This window comes from Ascidia mentula, chromosome 9 (assembly GCF_947561715.1).
Source record: "Ascidia mentula chromosome 9, kaAscMent1.1, whole genome shotgun sequence".
Lineage (NCBI taxonomy): Eukaryota > Metazoa > Chordata > Ascidiacea > Phlebobranchia > Ascidiidae > Ascidia > Ascidia mentula.
In genome coordinates, this window is record NC_138574.1 from 9,169,094 (window position 1) to 9,192,097 (window position 23,004).

A 23,004-nucleotide genomic window follows, 5' to 3' on the forward strand; every position below is an offset into this window, starting at 1 on the left:
TTCCTCCTAGATTCGCTTTGGTAACTCGAATTTGCGTCAACAGAAAACTACCGCTACCAGTCTCCACTTTTGCGTCACGATGACTGCCGAATGATTTCCGGAAAAAATTCCCGTACTTTCACCGCTCGATGTCGCACTTGAGTACTAGTACGGTTTTACTGCGACGTATTTTCTTTGTGATATCAGCACAAGCCACATTTCGTGTGAAAAGCCAAAAAATACATTTATTAAGACAGAAAATTACTGCATGACACGCTACACTTAAATGTAACCAAAAAAAAATCACAGTGTACAATACAATGCACTACTTTGGGAAGGCAAGCCATTGTGCAGAATTGTCTGCTGCAGTTTAGAGCCTATACTCATATTTTAGTGAAAGGAATGATTATAGCGTCATGTTATGTCATACTGGTTTCCATGTTTATTTCGTAAGCTTTCGGGAACTTTTCGTTGTTTTTGAAACACCACGGGCGTTCGAGCGTTGTTCTCCCTCAAAACGGCCGGCAATTCTATAACAAACACCAAACTCCATTTTAAATTGCCTGTAAGTGTCAATAAACTCCAGACTAGAAAGCTCAAAGTGCCTCACCAAGCAGTCGAAAGCATTCAAGAAACGAGAAAGTGTTTGAGAAGCCGTATATAAGTAAATACAAATTCATTTACATAATACCACATGGGGACTTGAACAGCTGACGCCTAACACAGTATACATACACAGTAGCTTGCGGTTAGCCACCGTTTGGGTGTTGCTGGAGTAGAGCAAGCAAATCAGTTCAATTGTGTGTCAGAAACCCATTGAATTTCGCCGAAATGACATCAAGAAAACAAATTATGGCAGCAGCAGGTAATTTGGGCTGCGAATATTCTAAAACATCTGGAGCAGCGTTTCCACAAGAGTTTCGGGAAACGGAATCATACCAAACTATACAGGGTTTCATTACCTGGTATCAAGTTAAAAGGGAAAAAAATCGCCCCTAGTATTTGAGGGTTTCTGTCAACTTACATAACCTTACAGGGTTTCGCGTAGCACCGCTCTGGCGTATTTCGGAAATCAGGCATGAAAACGTTTAACGCACGCTATGTACCGCTTAACAAAGTGCAAAGCATTTACCTTGCGAGAGAGGTGCGTCGTTTCCGTAAGTAAGCAGACGATTTCGTCGTGTTGCCTAAAAACCTATCGTCCGGAATTCTGCAACATACATAAAGTTATTGGCTTTCGGAGACACTGCGTAAAAAGGGAAAAACCTCAGATTTTCAGGATCTCCGATGAACTTTTCGAATTCGGTAATTTCAGTTGTTTGACTGTCCACAGAACGGCCGCTAGGTGGACGAGAAAATCGGTCAAACGTGCAGTCACGTGGCAAAGAGGCGAATTCTTGATCCTGTGTTAAACGTGATAACGTAGTTTTCTAACGTCGATAAAAATTGACCAAATCTGGGGGTATTCGTTGACCAACTGCATTTTCCCTTATTCTCGGTCATCAAATTATTTATACATTTTTTAATTAAAGGTGTAGCGAGGTCTTGCTTGTTTTTAACAAAATCGTGCAAATGAAGGGTACCAATTGTTGACATTTACGCCAAACTTAGGAGCAAAAAAAGTGTTTAACATTATATCTTGAAAGGTCCTAATGATGACAATAAGGTTGATTGAGATTCATAATTAACCTGTTTTACTCCATCAGACGGATCAAGAAATATTCTCGAAAATTCGCCGTCCATTGCTTTAAGCGCCTCCGACTCCCGATCACGTGGTTTGTGTATATACACGAAACGAGGTGGAGTCTCGGAGCACCGATCCTGTGACGTCACTTCCTGTGATCATAAAACACCGATTGCCAAATGTTCATTAGTTTAGCAATGGCTCTACCTCCACAGGAAGTTCGTTTTCCAGTATTTCTAGGTCGTCCACTTGTGTCATAACTTCCACAATATCTGAAACGAAAGGTTACAAATAACCGATGTTACTACAAGTGTCGACGTCTTGATTTTTGGTATTGCGCGAAAACGCGTTGTTTAAAATTAGGCTGGTTGACTATTTCGTGGGGAAGGTCACTTTGTTGAAATAACTGAAACACTGCAATTTCAAGAAGTTATGGATACATTTTGGATGAAATGATGATCAAATTCCTTTGTTCAGTAAATATTCAATAACATATCAAAATAAAATTATAAATATTTTAATTAAACATTCCTGTTAACGTTACTTCGATACTATAACATTACCCTGTCAACTTTAGGTCATAACGAAACAGAACGAAAGAGGTATTCAGCAGCAAAACTTGAAACAAAAGAAATCAGATATCTCAAGTGGGCGTATACCGTTTGGTTGCTCGATATGTGGTATGGGTTTAAAATCATTGATTGCTGGTGTATTGTCTGGAGCCGTAACGGATTCCTTGTCCATGTCATCCAACAGTCGTTCCAATAAACTTGCATTGCGATGACTCAACGAATTCCACTTGGGTTTGGATTTCTTTCGTTTGCTGATGTTAAAAAAACTTTAAATTAAAATAGAAGAATCGGCTTCAAATTGAAACAATATACGAGGTATATTTATCGTCTATTTCGGGCTACTTTGATCTTTTCGCTTAAGCAAAATTTAAAACTGCTGTGTTTTCTTTTTGTTAAAAAGAAAAGTTGAAACTCGCCTGGGAGTAAATTTTCCAAAAGGGATTTGTGAACTTGCACTAACAGCCGTATAGTTCACAGTGTGTTTCTGTGAACTCATGTTAGTACAAAAAGCGTAACTATGATACACACCGCTTAGTTTGTTTCTCATCAGCGCCACCTCGCGGCGAGTGTTTACGTCCGTGCTTCTGTATGGCAACCGCGTGGTCGTCGCTTCCCATTCCCAACGTTATTGCGTCACAATGGCTAACGTGCCTTCCGGGCATTCTGCATTGTTCCAAGAAAATAGTTTTGTTGACTGCCTTGTTTGAAAACACTTGATCAGTTGATGTACTAACGTAGTTTGATGCCTAAACAATGAGAGCTTGCCACACGTAAGCCAGGTAATCCCACTAAAATTTGCTAATTTTTGGACAATCTGACTTTATTAATGCAAAATGAGTGGTGTAGCAAAGCTTGGAAGTTTTGTGATTAATATTTATTTTTTTGGCGGCCCTAACAAGTTCAAAAGGCAAACGACATGACAAAACTAAAATGACAAACAATCCAAATTTAGTTACATATCTGTGCACTAAACAGCGCACGTGTACGGTGAGAAACCATTTACAACGTAAGCACACTTACACTGGTTTTGGTTGAGCGAGGCGACGCATCGTGGAATCAGGTGGTTGTTTTGGTCGGTAATGTCTACGTTTACCAGGAGCTGGAGGAGGTCGTCTAACTCGTTCCAATACTTCGTCATAATTACTTATGTATTGGGAGATTTCCGATCTCAATGCTTCGGCCCAACGCTGGTCCTACACACAAAAATGCCACACAAAGGCTGAGGCTAAAAGCGTAATTTTTTGGAAAATTTCGTTTTGTTACTGTACCTTTGTGTGCATTTCAAACTTAAGCTGGTCAATCTGACGCGCAACCTCGTCACGTGACTGCGAGTTGACCGCTGGAGGGCAGGATGCGGCTCGCGCTTCGAGCTTTGGAGGTTCGGGTTTTGTGTCTTCAACTGGCATTGATCTGACAAAATTAACGATATAAGTATGATTTAGAATCACTTCGGCGACACTAATGATAAAGACGTATTGCCACATGTCTGCTCGTGATATATGAGCAAAAGCAACTGAAATGGACATAAATCTACACTTTAAATTTAGCGGAATGGTTGAAGTTTAAACGCCGGAACTTACTAGGTGATGTTCTCGTTATTGGAACTGCGAGAATAATTAATAGCGTATGTTGTACCTGAAAGTGGGGACGGCGGTTATTGTGGATGGTGATTGATAAGATGTGGCTGTTGAAATATAAAACACGCTACAATGAGTGGATTTAAAGGATCCGCAAGCATTCTTCGCGAACAACGAGTGTATGGAATAACAATAGCAAGTCTACACATTCCCCCATTATGTCAGATGCGTCAGGTATTGGTCGTCTGTTACCAGTAAATACAACACTCAATAGAAGTCGACTTATTCGCTATTATTGCGTTGTTTGACGACAAGGCAACATGTTGGCAAAGCTCTGTTTGTTTAAACCCAGGGAAGACTTCGCAGGCTTTTTAATACGTGACAAACAATTTTTAAAGCACCGAGGGGGCATTTCAAAACAAAGCAAGTATGTCCATACATTTTAGATATTTTGAGGTGGATTCTTGATCCATACTACATTGCAATACCAACACCACAGCCTTGTCAATTGCGTATTACACATAATTGGTGTGTTAAATCTGTATAAATTTTATTTACCTCTATTTGTCCATGCAATTCCGCACAAAGATGTGGCTGATGTTGAGGACTTTGCAAATTTGCTTTTGGAAGTTGAAGCACTGAGGGAAGTTTTTGGTCTTGGGCGACTTTGGGATGAACCGCCTTTGGCAAGTTTTATCTATAAACCGTAAACTTGATTATATCCTTCTGCCTATAAAAGGCAATTGACAAAGGCAAAATCTTGTCATAATATTAAAAAAAGTCAGAAATGAGTGCCCACTGTCCTTAAATTGCAAATGTATCAACATCCCCGACAATATACACAACAAAACAAACTACAGCAAAACAATTCATTGCCTGACATAAGTTCTAGTGCCATTGTCTCGACATCCCCCCCCCTAAAACATTCAAATTGTAAATTTGATCCACATTTCCTTTTTACTAACAATTTCTCCAACAATTTTAAATAGTTTTCATCTGATTTAATATTAGGCAGAAACACCTGTTTGTCTGAATCTCTCAGCTTCTTTTGAATATTCAGGTAATCTTTGTTTGACAGTCTAACCTACAATACATCCGAATGACATAAAATTGTTGATATATTAGGTTTTGTAAATGCAAGAACCTTTGTAAAGCTTTTAGGTTAACAACTTTTTGAAAAGCCAAGTATTGTAGAGTCACACAACAACATTTTGGTGACAAACGTTGTTGTTACAATACTAACAATTGGCAAAGCCAACAAAAGCATACTTTATTACTATCATCGGAATAAATCTTCAATTCACCTTCTTATCTTACCTGTGTTTTGAACTCCTCTGCTTTTACTGGAAGGTCCACAAATGCCTTTGACTCTAAAGTAGGGTGTCCATGTCTTAATTCCTCCTGTTGATATTTCTCATTTAATTCCTTCCACAGACGCTTGTCTTTTGGCAACACAAACTTCTTAAAATTCTCCACCTAAAGCACATGTGTATGTTAAAGTTTGTGTGGATAATTCAGTGGACATGCACTTTCATTATGTACTTGGACTACTCTAGAGCTGAAACTTATATACACAAGAGGTGTAGGGTACTTAAGGTCACGATAACACGTACACAATACACTTCTCTCCAAGTTTTTTTGAGCACCGAGCTTTTGTCACTTTCAATTTCATCTGGATTGACTTGCTCACACCTTTATGTGCAAAATGCAAATCAATAATTAATGATTTTAGAAATATTTGCCAATTGTATTCATAATTTATCATGAAAGAGTTTATAATCTCCATATTCACACTGGCAAAAACAAAATTAAAGTCGAAAAACACTACTTTACCACCAAAGCAAGTCCAAAAACTCATAAAATTGTATTCTTCCTTTTTCCTTGAAGGAGGATTGAATGTGGCGAAGCTAATCAAAATAGCAATATTAAAGATTTATATTAAATCAAACACTTTATATTAAAAATTGATCACAAAATGCGAACATATGAAAATTACAATCACATGTATTTATGTTACTCTACCTTGTTCATAAGCTTTTGTGGGGATATAACTCTATTACAAAGTTTAAGTGTTCTGAGGAGAGTCCTTTCCCTGAGGCTCATGCCCTTTTGGTCGTACTCCTCATATGTTTCAAAAGCCAGACGAACACTTTGCAGGTCTGAAAAACTTAAACACAATGTTTGGAAAATCAGTTACAGAAAATTAACAATTTTATTAAAAAGTCTGTGCCCGCTGGTCTAAAAGCTAGTGCTGTGCCACAACAACCAGCTGCACTGATGGTATTTATGGCTCAAAACAGTGAGCACTACTGTATGCAGCTCCTAGTGATTATTATGGCTTTAGCAAAAAGCTTTTACTACTGCGGTAGTTGATTGCTCACAAAATTTAAAAGCAGCCAAATGAAATAATTATTCCTTTTTGTATTTATATATCTTACCTGAAGAACATTTGACTAAGTAGAGCAACACTTTTCCTGAGAATTTCATTGTTGTAAGATCCTGATTTTAGATTTACAGTGAAGTGCAAATCTTTGTTAAAATAATGCAGGTCACAGCACTTAATAAGAGTCTGCAATATCAAGAAAACCAAGAATATTTATAGATTCATATATTGAATTGAAGCACACCTTAGTTAGCAGCCCACTACCACCAGTATACATATCTTTTGACAAGTTCTTCGAGAACAAATCCCTTGGAAACTGAAGTAAAAAAAAGTTTAGTAGTTATTTACTTCTATAACAACAAATATTTTGTAATTCTTACTGAAATATATGTTGACAATACACGTTATACAAGGTAATCAAAACTTACCCCAAGAGCAAGTAGTAAATGCCTAAAAACGAACAAAACAAGCTATTATTACGTGACGTAGGCGATTTCTAACAAAAGTCATGCAACAAACTTTACCCAAGCTCTTCAGATGAAAACACATCCTGCGACTCCAGAGTTTTTAAATGCATCTTGTAAACCTCATAAGTAATACAAATCAAATAAAAAAAACGCAGTATCTGAAAACACGCGAGCTGATGCACCACACGTGCTACGTAACTGGCGTATATAGTAACCAAACTACGCAACCATTGTTTATCTCTCGAATTTAAGGATCCAGAAAAAATACACTACGCTTTTTTTCTTTTTCTCTCGATTTCCATATCTGCACAATATAATGAAACAAGCAAACAGTTTTTGACATTTCGATGCAAAAAGAAAAGGAAAAGTATATTCCATAACGATTGTTTTATACATGTGAACTTTAAAGCAAGTATTTGACCCGAACACTTAATTAATTTTTCAAAATAAGCTCTACCAATCTTTATTTTCGAGACAAATTCAAAAACGTTATTCGTTTGAAATGTGGTCCTTTTTGCCAAGTTTGTTCTACTGATTTCTTACCAGTGGTAATGCAAGTGTCGGCCTGATCATAACTTTACAAGTCTAACTCCTTACTGCCACCAGGCGACTTACAAGTTTTAAACTGGATTGTGCAATAAAATTCTTTCAGATTTAAAATATTCTTGGTAGGCATTGGGATGTTTTCTGAGAGGAGCTGCTCCTGGTAACAAACAACAAAATTTTCACAGAGTTTATGATGCGTCACTTTTCCGACTTTCTTCAGCAACTTTGGAAAGTAGGACGGATTTACCCTTATTGAAGGCGAACCTGTTTCCTATTTCTACGTAGTGACGTTGATTTGCGGTGCCACGACACACCACGGTATTGCTTCCTGTCGTTGGGATTTCGGTTCGAAAACCCTTTTTCTTGATCACATTCGCTTGAGCTGCAATAAAAATTCAGAACTGTTTGATCGTTGCAGTGGTTTGATGCAAAAAATAACTGTAGCCGTTTTGTTCGTAATTGGATTTGGAAGTAGTAAAATCATATAAAGAACAACAAAATGTTTTTCATTATCATGTTGGTTTTGTTTTCAGCTTCAACAGAAGGTAAATAGAGAAGTTATTTATATACATGTAAGATATATAGAAATGTCTTTCACACAAGTAATTTAGGCCAGAGGTTCGAAATGGTAAAGTTGTTTATTTAAGTAAAATTCGCAAAATGAGGTTGCAAAATGTATGGCAACTTTATGCTTATGTTACTTTTGTTTTAATGTTTTTCAGCTAATTCCGGTTGTGACAAATTGGTGCCAGTCCGAAGTGGAAAAAATGACCCCATCACTTCACCCAATTTTCCAGCAGCTTACCCACCAAACACTATATGCACGTATCGGTTTTATTCCGCAAGTTTGACAAACCACATCACTATAACATTCAGCCAGTTTCATTTGGAAGGTCACCTAAATTGCAAGTATGTGTCATATTTTCTGATCCACACATTAAGTGTTTTTTTGTAGTTATGCAAGGTTGTACTTTACTAATTGGACGTTCTGTCGTTCTTAGTAAGTTTGTAAGTGTAAACTGCCAGTTCGCGATTTACCAATTATCGGGTCTGCTTATAAATGAATATAATAAAGTGCTTTAAATATACTTTAAAAAGTTAATGGAATTTTTATAATTTTACCAGAAAAACTTCAGCATTGAATTTTCTTGTGTAAATCATTTAACGCGTTTTCTTTGCTGTAGCTTTGACTTCCTGGCCATTTACGACGGTCCGACTACCAGCGCCAGGAGACTTGGACGTCATTGTGGACATAACATGCCGCCGTCCTACACTAGCACCGGAAAATATTTAACTGTGTATTTCCGTGCCGACAGTTCAGAACAATTTGACGGCTTCTCCTTCAGCGTGACGGCAGGTAAACGCTACTGTCAAAACGATTCAACAGTTTTACTTTTGTTTCACCAAGTTGTTCTTAAAATAACAGAAGTTTGTTAAATGGGCTTGTTCCTTTGACTTCATCGTCTTGAACTTAAATGTTTTTAAGGTTGCATGTACCAGTTCACCGCTCAAACAGACCAGTTTTCGTCACCCGGTTATCCGGCTCAATATCCGGACGATAGCGAGTGCACTTACGATATAGCTCCCTCCAGCGGTAGTCAATTACTGTTGACTTTCATACAATTTGAGTAAGTTTGCGTTTGAAAAATGCGACAACCAGCTAAATACTCTCTTTAAGCACTTTAAATGAACTTTTAAATGTTAATTCTATTTCTTCAATGTGCCGTGCCAGTTTCAGGTCTATAACTTTAGTAATTGCTGGTGCACTGTTTTGGACAGACTGACTTTTAAATGTTCCTGTAAATCCCTAAAGAAATTTCGCCTGATTGCAGACGAAATGTCGATGGTAATAAAAATCTCGTAACCTTGTGCCAGAAGAACATTTTTTTTTATTTTACGATGCTTGGCAGCAAGAATAGCACTATGCTAGTGCAAATGCATAAGATGTTGTTTTTAATACAAAGTGTTAAGTATACTTGGAAAAATGTCACTATTTCCAAAGACTTGAAACTTCAACGGACTGCAAATTTGACCGGTTGGAATTAATAGCACCACCAGACGAGAATGCGTTTGCTAGCTATTGCGGAAGTCGTGGGACTTTCAAAAGGCTTGTAAACACGTCCCATCTTGCCATGAAGTTTGTGTCTGACAGCTCTGTATCAAGAGCAGGCTTCCAACTGAACTACAGGGTCACAAGTAAGTGCACTTGTTACTTGTTAGGACGCAGCTTTAAACGGGCATTAGTTGGAATTGGGTTGAGTTTGGATTTCACTATGTGTCAAGTCGGGGTACGGTGAATACATCCAGTGGTGGGATTCAGTTCTGTAGAACCGTCTCACAAAATTTTATGAGATCGGCGAACCGGTTAGCATTACTGGTTACTGTCAATGGATTTTTGTAACAGTACCGGCTGAAAAATATGACTTTTATGATAGAACCGGCTGACAAAAAAATTGAATCCCACCACTGAATACATCTAATGCGAAAGAAATCTATCAAACTTATCCCTTTATATTCCAAAGTAAATTTTGTTCCCATATTTTTTTCTTTTGCTTGCTTGCTTTTCTCCTTGCCTGAGAAAATCAATTGATATATTTAAAACATTTTGACAAGTCCTTATGCTATCATCAGTTTAAAAATAAGCATTTGCCGAAACGTTTTAAATGAATAAAACGTGTCAAGGTCTTCAACAGTATGGCCCAGTCTCTTTATTCTCAGAATTATGAGTAAATCCGTAAATAATGTTCCTAAGTTAAGAAACGATTATGAATATGCTGTCTTTACTAGCAAACTGCAACGATAGTAATGGCGGATGCCGTCATGGATGTACGGATGTGTCTCCTGGAGTTGTTGAATGCTCTTGCAATCCAGGCTACGAACTCAAGGATGATGGAATTCAATGCGTCGGTAATGTTGAGTGATCAAATAATTTGGGATACATTGATCTCCTTTTCCATAAATGCTATTCCAAGGTCTTTGTTTTGTCGAATTTTGCGGTGTTCTATTCCTGGACAGAAATCTACTCTAAGCCATGGCTCAACTGCACACTGCAGCACATGTGGAATATGCAAAACAGTAATCCCGGTATCCATTCTTGTGCTAATTGATTTGATTTGTTGTGTGTCACAGACATAGACGAATGCCTGAGCAACCCCTGTGAAGATCTGTGTACAAATTCACCCGGATATTTCAACTGCAGTTGCAACACCACGAGTTATCTGCTCTCGCCGGATGGACTTACTTGCACAGGTACGAACACATGTTAGATGTATTTTCATGCACCGTTTTATGGTTCCTTGTATTAACTATTCGATAACCCTTGGTCAGTTTTGACCTTTGATTTGTTTCGCGATGTGATCAATAACTGGATTTTACGGGACAACAGTCTTATTTGCCTTCGGAACCCAACCTGTAAAATTTGTCCGCATTACGTCAATTTTTTTGTGTGGTGAATTTTTGTTGTTGCAATTATGATTTCCTTTGTTGTTTATACACAAAACAAATACTGTGGGTGTAATTATGTCTTTTAAAACATATTTAACGCCTTTAGTCAAAACGTTTTAAAGTGACACTTTTGTTAAGCAAATAAACAATTGGTAAGCAAATGATAATTCATTCATTGATTTTTGTGTCAAACAGATATGACTTGCAAAACGCATAATGGCGGGTGCGAACATATTTGCCAACCATTCGGAAACGCTCAATATCACTGCGCATGTTTTTCTGGCTACGTCCTCTCTTCGGATTCCCACAACTGCTCAGGTGCGTGATGTATGTTTAGGCAAAGCAGAATTTGTATGATTATTGATTCATATACATTTCGAATAGTGTATTTAAACTTACCACTTGAAATATTATCATATATGACAGTATACTGCATTTATTTGTCCTTCAATATGATTTTCAGATGTTAACGAATGTACCACAACCAACCCGAAATACCAACACCACTGCGACCAAATCTGCACCAACGAAGGAGGGTCCTATTATTGCGCATGCAATGAGGGTTTTGAACTCAGCCCAAACAATAGAACTTGCCGAGGTAACTGTGTTCTTTTAAACCATTCATATGAACTGAATGCAGTAGTTTTGTTTGCCAAATTGGTGGTTAACATGTGTGGTTTTTATCTAAACTATAAACATTGTGCTATACATGATTGGAGAAGCATAAAAATGTACATGTGACCTTAAAATTTTCTGTTGTTCATTTGATTTATCCATGAACCGGCTCATATGCTTTTTCAGTTTGAAGTTATTTTGTAAAATAATTACACCCTTGTTTTTGCAGATATTGACGAATGTACTTATCTCTACGACGTGTGTGAACACAACTGCGTGAATTTAGACGGCAATTGGACATGTGGTTGTGACGATGGATATAAAGTGGACCCGAACAACTCAACTTCTTGTTTGGACATCGACGAATGTGCCACCGGTAAAATTTTGTCATTTCTTTGCACTTCACTATGAAATATACTGGTGTTCGAACTTTCTCTGTTAGAAGCATTGGCGATTGGGATCGGTAGAAATTTGTTCTGCAAAGTACTAGACATGGAAGTTAGCACCAGAATACCATTTGTTATGAAATTAAGACAAGATTGTGTTTAAGGGCATTTGCCAACGGGCGGTACGCAAGTTGCCCTCAGGCCTTGCGCGCTGTACGCTTGCGTAATTTTTTTTGTGCTACCGCGCACGTGTTCTGTTACAGTGTAGTTTCTTTTTCTCATCCAAATGTGATGTACTGTTATTTTTTTTTCAACATTTATGTTTTACAGTTGCTCCTAAGTTACAGTGCCTTGTAGCCGCATGTACGGCCAAATAAACGATTAATGCCATATAACACTATTGATATGCAAGAAAACCGGTAACATTCGCTTTGCTCAGGTGCTGCACCTCCGGAGTGTGCGAGTTGCTATAACCAACAGGGGACATTCATTTGTGAATGCAGAGATGGGTACGTCCCCAACGAAGAGAGCACTGGTTGCGTTGATATTGACGAGTGTCAAAATGGCAACGGCCGATGTCAGCAGGTAAAGTGAAACCACAGCAATTTCTAAATTCCGATATCCAATTACCCTTTTTGCAGGTTTGCGTTAATACTCCAGGAACCCACAGTTGTACGTGCAATAGTGGCTATGCTCCCACAAGCAACGGCTCGACTGATTGTCAAGACATAAGTAAGCATACAAACACTTGTCGCAAAGCGGCGCAAAAGAGAAACATTTCAGAATACGCGTGGCCTTGCCAGATCGTTCAATCCGTAAGGAAATCCGAATTACCAAGCGCGAACTGTTAGATTTCAAATTTCTTCAGGAAATAATATCGTGAAAGCGTTGTCATATAACCGCCCTAACAATCACAATGTGTTTTAAATCAGACCTCATTAATGTTCACGAAGTTAATCGTGGGTTGGGAGTGATGTGTTTATGTAAAAAATGACAATAAATATCCTGAATTATATGTTAATACTATTATAGATGAGTGTGCACCGAACGACGGACGAGGACCATGCAATCACTATTGCGAAAATCTTGTTGGAGCTTTTCAATGCACTTGCAACAGCGGATTCGCCTTGCAGGAAAGTGGGATAATTTGCGAGGTGAAGCACTTTGAATTCTGCAAAGGATGTTTTTAACTTTGAATGCTTTAGGCTGCGTTAGCGTTGGAAATAAAACCGTAAATTTGAAAACCATTCCCTAAAAGTATGTTCGCTATGTTTCAGGACATTAATGAATGCAACGACAACAATGGCGGTTGTGAACAGCAGTGCAACAATTTTGATGGATACCATTCCTGCCAGTACGTATAAATAAGTGTTCATGGCCTATATTCAAAACTACACACAGGCTCCGAGCCGTCTACAGAAGTTAATGTTGAACTGAACTATGCAGTTTTCGCATGACCCTGTACCAACATTTATGCCCTGCATGTCATTTACTGTATACGATTGTATGTGCATCAAGTAAGCAAGTATTGTGAACGATAAAGACATGACAAGCGATTTTTTCTTTACTGTTTTGTTTGTCAGTTGCCTGTATGTTTGGCAGATGTTTCGAAGGATATCAAAACGGCACAGAGGGCTGTGTGGATATCGACGAGTGTTTGCATAATCCCTGCGACCTTTCTGTGGTAAGTGTTTATACGTCGTTACTTGGGTAATGTTTAACTGAGTAAATATCATGTCAAGTAGGAGGTAAATTTACAAATGCCGTCATTTCTGCGATCTCTGATTGGGTGAAATGTATGTACAGTAGGGAACGCCCCTTTTATTTACCAAGGCTTGCAGAACATTGATTAAGTTTGGTTATGACGTAAAATGTTCATCACATTTGACCCAACCATTAAATCGCGATTGCTTCTGATAGAAATTCCAAATTCTATGCTAACATGAATGCAAACTTTTTAACACTTGCCACTACCAACAAGCTGAACCTCAAAGATATATGATGATTCTGAGTATAAAGAGACTGGCCCATATTGTTATTAAAACTGTCACGTGAAAATAAGACGTTTCGACAAAAACTTATGTCATCATCAGTTTGACTGACGCGATTGGTGTCGCTCCATCATTATAAGGAGCTGACCTGACCGACAGTGTTAATAACAATATGGGCCAGTCTCTTTATACTCAAAATAATGAGAAAACCCGTGAGTTGTGTTCCTATATGATGATGTTATCACACATTTTGTTTTTATATATCAGGTTGGTTAAAAGTATAAGGGTTTTTAGTAGAAGTGAGCATTGGACGTGAAGCATCTTTGTCTGAGCAAACATCGGAATCGTGGTGTAATTAATAAACGTGGATGGAAAGTTCTACACATTTTTCGTTTGTATTTCTATAGGGTGCCAGCTGCTCCAACAGTATCGGAAGCTTTCTTTGTGAATGTCCTCCTGGTTACAATAACACGGATGTGATAAATTGTTCGGACATCGACGAATGCACGACCACTGACCATGGTTGTGAACAGATTTGTGACAATTTGCCAGGGAGCTTTACGTGTGAGTGTCGGCGCGGGTTTACAAAGCAAGGGGATACAAATTGTATTGGTGAGTTACGATACACCGAGGAATATTGTTCAAACAATACTTGACGTTTTCTTTTGCAATGGGCAGATATCAACGAATGCAGTCAAAATCCGTGTGATCACGCTTGTGTTAATGTGATTGGAAGCTTCGAATGCAGATGCGATCATGGCCATTATCTATTAGCTGATGGATACAATTGCTCAGGTGTGGGTCATGTTTATATACGAAAGGCAATGTGAAGATTGGAGGCAGAAACACTTTGTAGTCACAAACATTTTCCCAAAATTTAAACGAAAATCACGTTAGACATAACCACGTGGTCAACTTTGTTGGTTATTTTGTCTACTTTAAAACTATACCAATATAGTAATGACCTCGCAGAGTATGCCTAGTTTCTGCACACAAAAAATGAAACCAAACAAAAGACGATTAATGGACATGTTATTGGAGCGTTCATACTAAATAGTTGATTTCATTGTTTTTATTTTAATTTCGGAAGATGTGGACGAATGTGCTGAAGGAAGCAGCAATTGTCAACAAATATGCATCAACCACATCGGTTATTACTCGTGCAAATGCAAACCTGGCTTCACTCTGAACAGCGACAACTATACTTGTAACGGTCAGTCCTTTTTTATATGCTTTTAATTCTAACAAGTTCTATTTTTTGTGGGGAAGGGTTTCCATAAAAATGATTGAGGTAAGGAATATACTACTGAATATAGTATAGCATACATAAAAGATTCAATCTTCGGGAAGTTTGAAACTGACGCCAAAATTCAAATGGGATTGTACTAAACACTATTGCTTAAATGTATATCGGACTTCAAAAGTGTATTTCAGAACGGTAACTAAAACCGTCAAAACAGATTACGAACCAAACCGTGTTTAACAGATATCGATGAGTGCACGGACAAAACTTCTGGATGTTCAGATGGATGCATCAACTCTTATGGTTCTTTCTGGTGCTACTGTCCGCCTGGGTACGCCGTTGGATCTGACAATAAAACCTGTGAAGGTTTGCACAGCTTTTGTTACATTAAACGTTGTTAAAGGTTTTAAGAATTGCATGCTGGTGGGTACTTTTGGTTTTAGCATGTGATATGGTGGTCACATGCACCTACAGGAATAGCGCAACATTTGAATAGGTCTGGATCCATTTAACGATCTGGATAAAAAGTACTTTCCCCTTCGTTGGTTAACGACGCGGGGGGGGGGGGGGGGGGGGGGAGAACGATGGGTACAGCAATATAATTTACTACTTTACAGATTTAAGACCCGCGCCATTCAGGCACTAACAAAAGCCCCAGCTTTAAAAAAATAAGTTTTATATTCCTGCACTTTTTGAACTTTTTCAGATGTCAACGAGTGCCTCTCAAATAATGGAGATTGCGACCATGTTTGTACCAACACCAATGGATCGTTCAGGTAACCGACACGGCTATATCGGGGAATTGCATCTGGGGCGTAACGTAACGAATCCAAACACAGACTTTTATAATGCTTGAACGCAACTAATGAATAGCTTTGTAGGGATTTTTCCATCTCATAACATAAAAAAGGAAGGTCTAAAAGGCTATGGTTGCTCGTGAAACCTTTTCTGAATAAAAGAACAATGTATTTACTTTTTTATACTTATTTTTGCTCGTTTCGTGAAACAATCATTGGTTGCGCAAGGGAGGAGTTCGTCTACTTTCAATTTAGTTTCCTAATACTTTAACGTACAGTTGCGGTTGCAATCCCGGCTACTCATTTGATGGACGACGCTCCTGTGCTGATATCGATGAATGTGCAACTAGTAATGGGGGATGCAATCAGACTTGCATCAACAAAGAGGGATCTTACGATTGCAGTTGTGGACCATTGTACAAACTTGGAGCTGATAACCATACCTGTGAACGTATGATATATAACCTGTATACACTGACATATTTTATCTGCATTCGGATTAATCTGGTACATTCAAACTGGTCTAAGTGTAGGATCATTTAAAGTATAGTTCAAGCACAATAGACTATGTAAAAAAGTAAAAATACGATTAACATCACATCAGTTCATTAATTTTGTTATGCCCTCCAGGTTACTCATATTGCATAACTTTCAAGTTATCAAAGCAACTTGGTTTCAGGTTTTTTAATGCTTTTTGAGGAATGATTATATCGTGCAAATTTGCTTACATTCAAATCATTACCGTATAATCCATAAAGTAAAAAGAAAGTAACTTGTCACGTGGATACGAGGTCACTTATTAAACTCGTGGAAAATAACCTGGCGCAATGTTGGTGGAAACTGGAGTTTTGTTTGAGCGTAACCGGTTTATGGTCTCTGGGTTTTCCCTGAGTCTTTTGTTTCTCTTTGTGTATCAGATTGTCCCTCCTGTTCGGATTTCCAGCGGCTTGTTGATGATGTGGCGGCTGCTAAGCAACTGGCATCTACCGTTGAAAACTTGCGCCAGAGCAACCTTCGCCTGAATGCTGATGTAAGATTAAAATTATTAATACATTTTAAGTTACAAACACACCGTGGCTGCAAATAAACTAGACAGCTTTATTTCCATACACAATAGATACAAAAGAGCTAATACTATGCTGAAAAGTCCGCATTTTCAACTCAGTACAATTGGTCTAATGTACATTGGTGTTGTGTCGTTGTAACTGCAATACAATATTTAGGTATCTGCACTGCAGTCACGGGTGTCGGCACTGGAAGCAAGAGCTGGGTCATCGTTTTCGTCCGTTACACCGAATCCCAAATAATCTCAGACAAATAAACTGTATAGTTTGTGAAGCTCATATACATTCTCATTTTGCGATTTAAAACTTCAGCAGATTGCGTCAATATATGTTTCATCACACTCTTTTGCTGTGTACTTGGCCATATACTGGATGAAGAAAGGCATCCTCGCGAAATTATAGGTGATTTGTACTAAGCAGCTTATAGGTAAAGTCTAGTCCACTGTATTTCTAAATTACTGTTAGTCAAGTGAACTTTAAGAGCCTAATATGTTGGTCAACACGTTTTGAACTACAGACGACGTATACAGACGTCACAACAGCATAGGAAATTACATGGAGATGTATTTTGAGCTATGTCAAAGGCCTCATAAAAATGTTTAACTCCTGCAGAAGTACGTTGTACACAGATCGAAAAAGCCACCATGCAAACAACCAGGGCATTAAAAACTTTTTTTGTATCCTCATCAGCAGTTTGTAAAACATTAATTAATTGCATGTAATCCACTGCTCGACAGGTGTAAGCGACAACTGTTCACCATAGCAACATAAGATTATATGCCAAATCTTTTGATTGTAATGAAGTATGTAAACCCACATGTAGCTTCAATTTCGTGTTACAAAGTTTTATTGCAAAACCAATAATAATACATGTATTGTGTAACCCAATATCTTTACAGGCGATTTAAATGCAAATTTCTGTGCGCTTGCGACATTACAGGTATTCGTTTCAATTCCAAACAATTGCACGACACGGAACCAATACTACGCAGACGAAACCCCTTACAGCGTGTGTGTCAAAAATAAATTCCTATACAATACCTTTACAATACCTTTATTTGCAGCATTTAACGTCAATGTTCACAACGAAAGAGAAACGTTGAAACAAACACCTTTCTATGATAAGCAAAGTGGAGCCAGTAATGTGAATTGTGGAAGCTGCATACAGATGGCCACTGTTTCGACCTATAAGGTCTCATGGCCGTTTGGTCGGCAAAGTCGTCTGATAGTCACACCAGCTGCACTGATGAGACATTATAGGTCGAAACAGTGGCCACCTGTATGCAGCCTACACAAACACCTTTATATGTGTATTTTCAGTAGGAGCAACGTATGTTATCAAAATAACGATCAACTGCATATTGTCCTTGATGTTGCCTGTATGTAGGAAAAGCGAGGATTAAAAAAATACACTCTTGGACTAGTTTAAATTCATGATTTAAATACAATACAAGATATCTCTGATCCCCTGCTGAAGAGTAATACCCTGAACATGGTTTACCATTAATAAATATTTGCTTTATTTTAAATTGGGAAAGGATTTACTTTATTTCGTAAACAAACAAATGTGTTCACGTCTGAACACGTAGATCCCACAGTTAACCATCAAGTACCAACCTCGACCAACGCAGAGAACCAAGTCAACATCAGTTCCCATTCATTGTGTTTCAAGCGTTAACAAAGCCTTTGTTTGTCACAAAGGGGTGACCAACAATTCGGTTCATTGAACCTGCAAAAAGGGTTTTTTATTTCCCAAATTAAAGTTTATTATAAGGCGAGTCGTGGGAATTTCACCACGGTGACTTAATTGAGTTTTTGTTACACTCGTTTACTTAGCTTCGTTTCAGCTAAAGCATAAAATGATCCTGAATAAAGTAATTCAAATAACAAATGCATTGAAAACAGCAGGCTTCACAAACTTTAGCAGAAAATTTTGGTTTGATATGGTTTAGCTGTAGGGATTGTAAATGCTGTGTTGGTGGAAAAAAAGGTAGTCATACAATGTACAATATTGACTGTGCACAATAGGGAACGTATTGACAAGGAGGGGGCGTGTCACTAACGCGAACGTGAGCTCTGTCGAACGTAATGTTTGCGCGATAAATATAAAATAAAATTGAATTCCTGACTAAAAATTAACTTGTGGTGCCTATACCTTTTGTTTATCTACGTTAGGCGGCTAACATATTCCTTCAACACTTATCAATCAACAACTTTTTGAACAGTATACAACTTTTTCTACATAATTTATTTACTTCATGTACTTCGACTATATTTTATATAGTTTGTCATTCGTTACGGACTGAGATGCGAAATAACTTGATTGCAATCACCTTGCGTTTGGTTTGCAATATTTTAGTGTTTATGGCAACATTGTAACATTGTGATTTCTTGCTCTTCAAAGTCGCAAAACCTGGTGTTGATTCGTAACAACCCAATCCTCCAAAAGTACCCAGAAACGAAAGTTTGTAAGGTTGACCCGATGACGCTGATGGAAATTTACAGTCTTTCGAGCGTGGGACGCAATGTTTGCAGATACTATAGTTTCGCTTGAACAAAAACCGTTTCGCGTTGGCGGGTTTTTCTCTTCTTCGAGAATCTACTTGTAGTGGTTTGGTGACGTACGATACGGACGCAACCAGCAACCGTTTGAATCCTACAAGCATTTTATTCACTGGTATCGCATAGTAATAATAAAAAAATATAGACACCTGTATCACTTTGCATTGACAAAACACACAGAATGGCATTCGAAACACAAAAAAATCGCATTTCCAATGTTAGGGCAGGCCACAGATAAACGTTCCATTACATGATACAAACATCATATGCATATATCAACAATGAATAAATCTGATATATATATTTTTGTTTGGTCGTGTTTTCTGCCAGAATCCATCTTCATCAGAACAGGATGTGATGCGAATTTCGATGGCAAATTATGTTTAATCGCGTATGGCAGGTTTTGTACATATAACACAGTGCTTTTCCAAATTAAAATTACCTTTACCACCAAACGAAAGTCACCATTGTAGGAATCACCAGCATGGCCGTTTTCCTCACGAAAGAAGTTTCACATCCCGAAGTTGTCTGCTCATTCCCGACTACATAATCACGTTGAGTAGGTTCATCAATAAGTTCCGCAGGAGCCTCAGGACAATGCTTCACCGAGATGTTAATATCACCAGCTGTGATGTTTCTTGCACAGTTGAACTCTACTTTGTTGCTGAGAAGGTTTCCGTCCTCGAAGCAAGTGATGTCCAGTATCGCGTGTTGTGTTTCATACTTGTCCCGGAAGTCGTTTTTCAAGTGAAGCAAAAACGCCTGCAATCAAGCGCATAAAATAAATTTATGGGACGACGAGAAATGTATTGAATGAACATACTAACAAACTTCAAAGGGGAGGTATGGGGCATTTGGTTCGATGGGCTTTTAAAGGCAGCCCGCGTGAATGTTCAGGGGCGAATAATTTATATTCAACGTTCCATGAACGAATAAATCTTGGTGAGGTGCAGCGAAATGTAAGCTGCAGTTACGACCACCCGTGCCACGCCTGAACAAATTCACGCCACCCGTGCAGCGTTTCACGTTAAAACGTTCAACGCACCCGCTTTCCAGTTCCTAAACCATTTCTTAGACTGGCCGGTGCTTTTCTGCACCTAGCGGGGTTTTTGAGTTTCTCGTCTATATGTTATATATAGAGAGGACCGAAGTGGATGCTGTTGTGCAGCTTCCTACCCAATATTCTTGGGCTCGGCAATCGCACCGCCACGGATTTTTGGCGATTAATGACGTCTCCACGCCATTGTGCACGGGGTGAATGAACCATTGGTAATGGGGAGTGTGGAGTTGGTTTCCTTGCAGGTCAACCTTCTCCAATTTACTGTTGTACAAAATTTATTTTTAGGTAAGAAGATCGATGGTTATTGGCTGAATGTTACCATAGATGGTGGAAGATTTTCTTCGGTAGGGATCTGAGTTGATTATAACTAAGGTCAAGTCGTTCGAGTTTTCTGGTTTGGTTAAAAGCCCCGAGGTGTATTTTTGCAATTTCGTTTTTTTCAAGATAAAGTTCCCTGTAAAGTACCATTAAACCGTTTAACTTGTTTATAAACACTTTAAATAGTGCATTGGCTTACCTAAGTCCCGACATGCCGCTGAAGTCATCCACTCCGATTACTGTGAGTTTATTACCAGAAAGATCGAGCCTAAAAAGGCTAGAGAATTTCGAATTCGGACAGTGTCTCCAGATACTAATTCTGTTCTCCTTCAAAGAAAGAATGCGAAGCTTGCGTAAGTCAGCAAAGTACTCCATCTTCACACTTTCAAATTTGTTTTCATCCAGCACCAGCTCCTCCAGTTGCTTGGTATTCCTGAAGACACCCTTTTCTATCACTTGAATGTTGTTTTTTTTCATCCTTAGCTTATTGAGCTTCACCAAACCTACGAATTATAATTTGCATTTGAATCATTTTGTTGTAAAATAGTGACCAAAATATCTGCAATTTGCCAAGAAATTGTTGTACGAATACTTGAAACCCACCATGAAAGGATTCTTGATCAATATCGTCGATATTGTTTTGACTTAAATCGATCTCAGTTAACGTTTTTGTGTGAGTAAATGGTTTACCCAGGAGTTTTTTCAATAAGTTATCAGAACAATCCAATGTTTTCAGGTGTTTGTACCATTTGAGTTTTTCTGCAAACATTGAAACGCAAATGTTGAATAAAAACACAAAGTTTTACTTGTAACAGTAACGGCGTGAGAATTACAGCAACAGCGGAATCGACTGGTTCATGTGACTGTAGAACAAACAGTCTGGTAAGCGAGACGCTTTGTTTGCCGTTTTTTGCAGTCGCTATCAAATTCAGGCCTTAACTGGTATAGCTTACCTGATTGAATGTCTTTCAAACAGCTGTCATTTAAGTAAAGACGGCTTGCAAATTTTGGAGGTGCAAAAGCAGGCTCCACATCACTTTCGGGATCAGGTATGGTGGTAAAATTTGTTTGATCGCACCACAGCACCATTTCACCCGAGAATAAAGTACAACTGCTCAAAAATTGCGGGATTAGTCCTCATATGGATTATACTTACTACACACAGATAAACTCAACGTCACTGGTTGCCATAACAACAAATAGAATGTTTTCAATACAGTTTTTAAATCTGCATACCTTTTGTAAATCTTTCGGCTGTCATTTGGAGTGCATTTCTCACTTTGGATTAAACCGGCAAGCACCAAAACACAAATGATATAAAAGAAATGCAAAAAAGCCATCATAAGTATGCAATCGAGCAGCACCTTGGAACACAGTGGTCGAACAAAGCCTTCCTTTTCACGAACAAGCAACCAAAACTTTGGATGTTGTCGTTGTTTTTGTTTTTTTAAACAGATATTTTTTTAGCAGCGATTTTTATTAAAAAAGAAAAAAAAAAGAAACAACAACAGCAACCTCCGCTCAACGAAACGTCAACGCTGAGAATGTTAGTGTGGACGATCCACACGAAGGGTGCTTCACAATAGCCCTTTTTCCTTTCGTCTGCCATCGCTGCAATTGTTGTGACGGCCCCTCATCGTTCTCAGTTCTCGTTACCTGGTAGTTCCTGCTACATCGTATTGTATAACATTGGTGCTTTCCTCCAGTAAAAAGTTTTTAAACATCAAACAAAAGTTTTACAAAAATGGCTTCCTGCTGGTCCATATACTTGACAACTAATCCACACCAACATGCCACTGCTTGATCTTGACATCCCTGAAGTAAAGAAATTTAGAATTTCCAACCTTTCTGCGGAACTGCAATGATTTCAGATCTACCACAATCAAGAATTGAACTACTTGTTTCTACACCGTCGAATTTGAACCCACACTATTACACTACGCCCGTTTACATGAACAACTGAAGCGAATTCGATGCGCTTCGCTCAATTGCTCCTCTCGTTTTTTTGCGCAAGAGGAGCGACGGAGCGTTCAATCGCTCTCGCGCTCAATCCGCAAACGGCAGGCTGTTCAAAACAATTTCACTTTTTTAGATGTTTGTTCATTTTAACACGTTTTGCAGTCAATAAAAATGAAAAAACTTCACATGTAAACACTTGCAAATTTTGGATTGGATCGGGATGTTCCAATTCGTCTCACTTCTGGCCAAATCCGATTCACTTCTGGTCGCACATGTAAACGGGCTTTAGGAAAATGAACTTAATCATGGGATCTGATCTTGTGATATTATTGACATTTAACCTAATTTGACATTGAT

The 23,004-nt window shown here is 38.4% G+C and overlaps 3 protein-coding genes across 3 annotated transcripts; 1 reads left to right on the forward strand and 2 right to left on the reverse strand.

The window, feature by feature from the left end:
- Window positions 1-251: 251 nt before the first annotated feature.
- LOC145913657 (uncharacterized) lies at window positions 252-6,946 on the reverse strand. The gene is made up of 20 exons (XM_083001393.1): window positions 6,720-6,946; window positions 6,624-6,645; window positions 6,440-6,511; window positions 6,251-6,381; window positions 5,835-5,979; window positions 5,646-5,719; window positions 5,426-5,504; window positions 5,130-5,288; window positions 4,834-4,896; window positions 4,371-4,509; window positions 3,871-3,919; window positions 3,504-3,645; window positions 3,256-3,428; window positions 2,764-2,898; window positions 2,323-2,486; window positions 1,871-1,935; window positions 1,669-1,815; window positions 1,246-1,382; window positions 1,112-1,189; window positions 252-509 (listed from the first exon to the last, which is right to left on the reverse strand). The coding sequence occupies exons 1-20, from the start codon at window positions 6,770-6,772 to the stop codon at window positions 422-424; spliced, it is 2,115 nt and encodes a 704-aa protein (XP_082857519.1). The 5' UTR covers window positions 6,773-6,946; the 3' UTR covers window positions 252-421.
- Window positions 6,947-7,610: 664 nt separating this feature from the next.
- Window positions 7,611-17,092, forward strand: LOC145913041 (uncharacterized). The gene is made up of 23 exons (XM_083000554.1): window positions 7,611-7,753; window positions 7,931-8,117; window positions 8,393-8,565; window positions 8,695-8,836; window positions 9,211-9,404; window positions 9,996-10,115; window positions 10,338-10,457; window positions 10,848-10,970; window positions 11,116-11,250; window positions 11,497-11,643; window positions 12,093-12,238; window positions 12,295-12,385; window positions 12,686-12,807; window positions 12,931-13,007; window positions 13,256-13,337; window positions 14,052-14,256; window positions 14,323-14,439; window positions 14,735-14,857; window positions 15,131-15,253; window positions 15,594-15,663; window positions 15,963-16,135; window positions 16,602-16,714; window positions 16,908-17,092. The coding sequence occupies exons 1-23, from the start codon at window positions 7,708-7,710 to the stop codon at window positions 16,989-16,991; spliced, it is 2,913 nt and encodes a 970-aa protein (XP_082856680.1). The 5' UTR covers window positions 7,611-7,707; the 3' UTR covers window positions 16,992-17,092.
- Window positions 17,093-19,396: 2,304 nt separating this feature from the next.
- On the reverse strand, window positions 19,397-22,241 carry LOC145913043 (uncharacterized). Its single transcript, XM_083000558.1, has 7 exons — window positions 21,925-22,241; window positions 21,642-21,799; window positions 21,292-21,447; window positions 20,888-21,191; window positions 20,690-20,824; window positions 20,487-20,631; window positions 19,397-20,072 (listed from the first exon to the last, which is right to left on the reverse strand). Exons 1-7 carry the CDS (start codon window positions 22,029-22,031, stop codon window positions 19,755-19,757), a joined length of 1,323 nt encoding a protein of 440 aa, XP_082856684.1. The 5' UTR covers window positions 22,032-22,241; the 3' UTR covers window positions 19,397-19,754.
- Window positions 22,242-23,004: the final 763 nt, after the last annotated feature.